The sequence below is a fragment of the Protomyctophum bolini genome, assembly GCF_963924005.1.
Source record: "Protomyctophum bolini genome assembly, chromosome: 16".
Lineage (NCBI taxonomy): Eukaryota > Metazoa > Chordata > Actinopteri > Myctophiformes > Myctophidae > Protomyctophum > Protomyctophum bolini.
The window spans coordinates 34137165-34144587 of NC_137877.1; the positions used below are offsets into that span (position 1 = coordinate 34137165).

The window sequence follows — 7423 nt, forward strand, 5'->3', positions numbered from 1 at the left end:
CCCCACCCCTCACCTCCTCTCCCTCTACACACTGCCTCCCCACCCCTCACCTCCTCTCCCTCTACACACTGCCTCCCCACCCCTCACCTCCTCTCCCTCTACACACTGCCTCCCCACCCCTCACCTCCTCTCCCTCTACACACTGCCTCCCCACCCCTCACCTCCTCTCCCTCTACACACTGCCTCCCTCTTGCCTGCCTGTTTCGACAGCTCCACGACTCCCAAAACAAGGAGTTCACGGGCTGACAAGCTTCACACACTTGTGTGCGTGTGGGTGTTTGGGGGAGGTGCGTGGGGGAGTGTGTGTGTGTGTGTGTGTGTTTGGGGGAGGTGCCTGGGGGAGTGTGTGTGTGTGTGTGTGTGTTTGGGGGAGGTGCCTGGGGGAGTGTGTGTGTGTGTGTGTGTGTTTGGGGGAGGTGCCTGGGGGAGTATGGGTGTGTTGGTGCACTGATTGATCTGTGACGTGTTGTGAGCTTGTTGATCTGCTATGTTCGGTGCGCAACGTAAGTCTAACTTAAGTCTGAATCATCCTATAGCCTGTATGGAGTCTGATGGACATCTGGCTCGACTGGTGTCGGAACAGTATGTTGATCTGGGGAACTCATGTTGTTGCTGTCGGGCTTTTTGTGTTTGCAAGAGGAACGTACGGAGCAGTTCTGTTATGAGCTAACTGGAGCTAAAGGAAGCCATAACAAAACAGTGATTGAACCAACGAAAGAACTTCGAAAATAGCGATATCTGCAAGCATACGTGTCACAACTCTCGTAAATCAGCTATTTTCAACAAATGTTTGCCCCCCCAGAATAGGAGTGCTAGGGTTAATGTACTTAAAGACCTTAAGGGTGTGACATTGTGATCTCATACGTGACCAAATGGGTTTTCCTTCATTCACATGAAATAGAAATGTTTGTGTTGAGTGATCTCAGTCTTACTGCACTGCTTGACTCCAGGTTGAACTCAAGTATACTGAAGTGCTGCATAAAAGGCTTGAGAAAAATTAAACCCTGGCGAACAATAGGCCTTTTTCACGGTAGCCATATCGACATGAAATAGCAGGTAAACACAGGTTTAATAATTCATGCATTTAATTAAGGTTCTAGCGTACTGTAGTGGAGTCTTTCCAATGAGCCAACGTGCACAATGGCAGCACCATGACTCTGCTTGACCCGAATGGAACGTAACCTTAATTAGTAACATTGGAACCACCTGTGCTTATCCTACTATATCATGTCATAATGGCTGCTGTGACAAAGTCTAGATCGCGCTCCTAATACACAGCAAGACCTAAACGAGCCAAACATTACCCAGCACTAGGGCTGCAACTATCTATTAGCTTTTTTGATTATTCGGTTGTTTATTTTCTATTCTTTCTTTTTAAAGAATCCACACAAAAATGCATTACTTAATCAACAAAAATGTATGTGTCTGATTAACCACTTAAGCCCTATTTTATACATCATTGTACAATGGTGTTGCGCCAAAAATAGTAACAATACTTGGAACGATGAAAGTTGGAGTGCATGTCTTGCACGATATCACACAGCAGAATTGTGGCCACAGAGTTATCATCAGACTATGCCCTTTTAAGTTGTTGTTCATGGCGGATACTGGCTGACTGCCTGCATTTATTAACGACGGTAGTTCTCAATCATTTTCATGCCAAGGACCCTCAAATTGACCTGCTTTTGGCCACAGACCCCTATTTGTAATGGTTTTATTGCCAGGGATAAGACACGATTTAGGTTGCTAAAGGTTTTCAAACTTATTCATGTTTTGTATAAAAAAGGGTCCACTGGATCCAAGAAGTAGCGATTTATAAAACCACAACCACTCTCAACAGTCAACCAAACAGCGGCACTGTTCTTGCGATGATAGAGTGTGGTTGGTCGCGTGACTTCTCTCTGTAATGGCCCTCTTTTCAGACGACGGGTGTTTTTTCGCCCTGCCATGTTCCGCAGGCAGCTTTAAGCCCTGACAGGCTCTCCTGTGTATCTGCTGAATGAATGACGAAAGGCACCTGGGTGGCCTGGAGTTGATAAAGAACTGCCTCAGCGTGTTCCCACCTGCATCCCCAAACACAACAACAGGCCAGGGAACTGACGGAGAGCAACAGAGAATAAGGGAGAGGTCGGAGAGAGATAGGGGGCAGTGGTGGGAAGCAACCAAGTTCAATTTTTAGGTGTTTTTACTAGAGTATAACATTATACTCTACACCATTATATCTCAGATGAAGGTATTGTACTTTTGACCCCACTACAGTTATTTGAAAACATAATTCATAGTTACCTTGCACTGCAGATTTAGATTATTAAATTACATTAACGATTTTCGCCCTGTTTTATACATAGGCTAATGCTATTCAAAATAATTCTACAAGCATTTCTACGTTGCGGTATTGATACTTGTACTTAAGTAAAGAGATCTGAGTATGTCTTCCAGCACTCTGCAGAAGGAGGTAGGGAGATACAGTGTGTGTGTGTGTGTGTGTGTGTGTGTGTGTGTTTGTGTGTGTGTGTGTGTGTGTGTGTGAGAGAGAGACGGGGGACGACACTGAAGAGAAGGGAGAGGTGAGAGCCATAAGGGCAGGGAAGACTCATTACTTCATGTCACTGTCGACAGGAGGACCACACGCTGTGGAGGAGAGAGGGCGAGGCCCTGGCGTGTGTGTGTGTGTGGCATGTATGTATGTGCGTGTACATGCAGACAGACAGAGTGCCAGGTATCCCTTCAGCCCTGAGGCGTCAGTTCACCAGGAATTCCATACAGGATGGGTGTGGAGGGGGGAGGAAGAGATGGAGAGAGAGGAGTGAGAGAGATAGGAGGAGGAGAATACGTGCGTCGTGTCCACACAGAAAGGGTTTCTTTTCATGGCGGAGCGCTTTAGTTCTCACATGTTCAGAGTGCTTCGCTGGTTTGATTGTGACGTCACCTGTGTTATTAGTACAATTAGCCTCACTGAATAAGCTGAACAGATAACATAACGGCAAACATAAAAGGCAGAATCCTAATCCCTGCCTTTACTTTAGCGGTGGATCGCGATGATGATCTCGCTGTCAGAAGAAAGGGTAGGTATTTTGAATGTTCGTTCAAAGGTGACATTGACACTTTTTTTTAACACAAATCTTCACTTCTGGGGGTCCAAAATATTTTCAGATGCGGCCAAACATGATTTCCGGGGTCCTTGATATAAATAGGTTTGATAAGCACTGGCCTAGAGTGTTGAAACGTGAGGCTCTGGGAAGCTCTGGGAAGTCTTTACCATGAATGCACACTTTGACAGAGATCACTAATTTCTCTACCTTTGTCTTTCGGAAAGTTCCATAAAAATGGAGGCGACTATACTTTGTAGCAATTGGTTGGTTCACAAAATAATGAATAGAAGCTCTGCATAATTGGTGCTCTGAGTCTAAAAGAAACGTTTCTCAGCATTTTTTTAAACCTGCCGCGTGACCAGGGGAGGAGAACATGTCAGGTTGCCATACTGTTTGCCCAGAGGGATTTAAAGCCACTTTAACGGGCATCATGTTTGCTTTTGTTTAAACCTTTAATTGTGTAGAGGAGGGGATAAGAGAAGAGAGGGAGGGGTGTGTGTGTGTGTGTGTGTGTGCGTGTGTTTTTTAATAACAGACATTCTTAAACATTTATGGGGATATAGAGCCATACGAGGGCCACAGCCAGGGCCTCTATTCAGGCCTGAAACACACACTTGGGAGACGAATGTGGAAAATGTCTGGATGGTTTCCAGGAGAGCGCAGTGATGGACAGCTCTTCATGAAAGAACTGTGTCCCCAAGTAAACTGCCCCTACCCCCCCAACCTCAACTCGATCCGCCAGTGGGGGGGGGGGGGGGGGGATAAGGAGTTAATGACATCCAATAATGAAGTCTTAATTCCACATCTTGGACGAGTCAGCGCAAGTTCACCAGGTCCGAATGGTTGCAATCGAGATGCTCAGCTTTGAGAGTCTCTCTCTCTCTCTCTCTCTCTCTCCCTCCCTCCCTCTCTCCCTCTCTCCATCTCTTCTGCCTCCGTCTCTCCTCCTTCCCTTGTTCGCTCGCTGCCCCCTGGCTCTCCGCTCCGCTCCCGTGGAGACGGGACACCAAATCCCTGGGCGAGGGAGCGTGCACACCAGAGCGTGTCAGAGGAGGAGAGACGTTGGCACAACTCTCTCTACCTTCTCCTCTCCTCCGTGACCGAAGTCCAGTCAAACTACAGTGTGGTTGTCATACCTCCTCCCCTCCACACACACATGCGTGCACACACTTGCGCGCACACACACACACAACCACACACACACACACACACACGTATGCCTACACATTGCCACTTCACACTCACATCATTCACCACCCACAAACACCTCCCAGAATCCCCATACACCAAATACACCACCACCCAGCACCTCCTTATTACAACCGGCACACCCCATACACCACTCCTCCCTCTCTCCACCCCCCCCCCCCCCCCCCCTCTCTCTCTCTCCCCATCTCACTCCCTCTCTCTCCATCTCTCTCTCCCTCTCTCTTTCCGTGGTTGGCAGTTGGGCAGAGGGGGGCAGAGGGGGTCTTATGGTACAACAACACACAAAGCCTGGCTCAGAGGTGTAGAGAGAGAGAGAGAGAGAGAGAGAGAGATAGGGGGAGAGAGAGAGAAAGAAACAGAAAGGTTATGCCAGGCTTCTCTGCTCTCCTCCTCCTAATGACAAAAGCATTCTTTGGGACACTATAACGACACTCACGCACACGCACGCACCCACACACAAACACACACACACACACACACACACACGTACACACTCTCGCGCGCACATGCACGCACACACACTATATGACCCCCCACCCCACCCCCATCCACACCCCAGGAAACCAGGGACTCAAATGTCTCATGCATTATTCTTGCAGATTTCTTTTGTGTGTGTGTGCTGTGTTTTGTTGCTGGATGTTGACGTGTTTTGGAACGCACCGGATCGCCATGATGACAATAATTGCCCTGCTTTTGTTCGCTTGTCGTCACTCCGAGTCGGATCATTCTCACTGTGGAAGTATACAACCAGGGCACACACACACACACACACACACGCACACGCACGTGCATGCGTGTGTGAAAGAGTTTAAAGACATCCCATTGTGGTTTCTTTAATTGTATGTTTTTCTTTTGTTAAACTAACAGTTTGTGTTGAAGATGCTGTTCTCACCGATCTAACGAGCAATTATTGGATTCTCTGTAGCACAGATGACTTTAAGGGTGTGTGTGTGTGTGTGTGTGTGTGTGTGTGTGTGAGTGAGAGAGAGAGGGCAAGGGGGGGGGGGGGGGGGCAAGAAAGACACAAGAAAAAGGAAAAGAGTGTTCTCTTTGGGACTTGTGAGAATTAGAATTAGTTAGATACACATTCTAAGAGAGGAGGGATAAATGACCGATTGAGGGTCTTTGTTTCTTCTGTTAAAGAGGGTCTTTTATATGGCCAGTATAGAGAAGGAGTCCGGCTTTGGTGATGAAATTGGATTCAGAGGCTGTTTTTATCCGTCTGGACAGAAACCCATGGGGTAATCCAAGGACTCTCCTCTTTCCATTTCATTTCTTTTCTGACTGATTTTCAACGGTGAACTCGAGGAATTAACCCACTGCCACTCACACGCACGCGCGCAGTGTAACTCATCGTGACACACACACACACACACACACACACACACACACACAGGCTACGCGCAATCCTAGTTTAGGCGGAGTAGACTGCAAATGTGATGTAATAAGATGAATGACATTTGACGGTGCCAGACAAGGGCTCCTCTGCGTTTTTTGTTGTTGTTGCTTGCGGTCCAGCTGTGCGATAGCCTATTTTATATCATAGGCAGTATTGATGATTTTTTCAAATGTTATAAATAAATGCTATAGAATATAGATCATTAGTGCTTATAATAATGGTCTATAATGCTGTAAAAAGCCCCCCTTGCACGTGCTGTATCGTCAGATACAGCCTATAGTATGAGGATTGTGTGCCAAATAATTGATCTGATTTATGATGCGAGTAATGACGGACTCACTCATTTGTTTACCTGACTCGGCGAAACTGATGATCTCCGACGTCTCCTCTTGCACCTCGTTGCTGTAGGCGGCCTGGCCGTCAAAGTTGGGGATCTCCACCCGGCCGTCCTCCCGGACCTTCCCGGCGTGCAGCCTCCGCAGCGCCGTCACCATCGACGCCTTGGGGATGGGGTGCGTGATGTTGGGCCTCTCCCGCATCTGCAGCCGGTTCAGGATGTGCCTCTTCACCGCCTCCAGGAAGTCCACGTCCAGCCTCTCCGACTGGTCCTGCGACCTGAGGCCGCAGGACGCGCACGACTCCCGGGGCGGCTGCTCTGCGCTGACGTTCGCCAGGACGCAGCAGCGCGCCGAGAACAGAACGCTGGCCAACAAACACGACAGCACGATGCTGGCTCTTCTGTTCATTGTCTTGCTTTCACAAGTATGCTATGGAGTCCAAACGGGTACTCGCGTTGAAAGCTACTTAAAATAAAATGTATTTAGCCTACTTTACAGGTTCTTGGCAAACCTCCAATTCCAAGTTCCAAAGTCAGTATGCATCGAGATATCCAAAATAAAGTGAGCACACAATCTTTATATTCCCAAGTGACGTGAGAGTGCGGTTAGAGGACTCCGGTCACCGTGCGTGTAAGTTATCCTACCTACCGTGAATACAACCTATAATAATAACAACCTCATGTTTGGTTTAGTTCCACCAGAGTTTGATTTAAAGCCCTTGAATCGACGTGGAGTAGCCTATAGTCACTGTGAGGCACCACGACCTGCTTTGAAAACCATTTCAGAAATTGTTGTAATCTGTATCAAAACAAACCAAGTCAAGCACGCTGCCTCGCCGAGACTTCAATATGTTTCTTTTCTTCTGAAGAATGTCTACAAACAAAAGCCTCGCAGACCCATCGCCCCATTCAAGCACTAATTTAAAAGAAAAAACGTGTTATATGAATCCAATCCGGCAGCCCAAGTTCAGTCTGTGACTTCTGTCTTAAAAGTAGAAGAGTTTTTCCAGAGATGACTCCTGTATGTCCCTGTGCGCCCGCAGCGTGCGTCCTGGGAGGAGAGATGCTGTGTTCTCTGTTGTGCTGTGTGTTTATTCCCCCTTTGCAATCACGACGACGACACAGGGACACCGCGCGCACACCAAAGTTTTTATACAGCCCCCAAAAAAACCACGTGGGGAAGTCGTCCAACGGAGCGACAGGGATTACATCCACTACTACGTCTTGAGAGTTCAGTGCCAGACGGAGGGAGACCGCGGTGGGAAGGAAGGAAGGGGGCTTTTCTTTAACATATAGCAAAGAACCCACCTTGTCCCAGAGAGGCTCGGCAACCAGTGGTGGAAAGCCTGTATTTACTCAAGTTAAGTGGGCTACTGTAAATCGGCA

General features: G+C 47.9%; 1 protein-coding gene across 2 annotated transcripts in view; it reads right to left on the reverse strand.

Moving 5' to 3' along the window:
• Positions 1 to 7143, reverse strand: part of inhbb (inhibin subunit beta B) — a 14539-nt gene extending 7396 nt beyond the window's left edge. The window contains exon 1 of one of the 2 annotated variants that reach the window (XM_080786676.1): positions 6053 to 7143. In XM_080786676.1, coding sequence (XP_080642802.1) covers positions 6053 to 6446 — 394 coding nt within the window. In that variant the 5' untranslated portion in view covers positions 6447 to 7143. Of the gene's footprint in view, positions 1 to 6040 lie in introns of both variants that reach the window. The other variant, XM_080786675.1, reaches the window with a different exon arrangement.
• Positions 7144 to 7423: the final 280 nt, after the last annotated feature.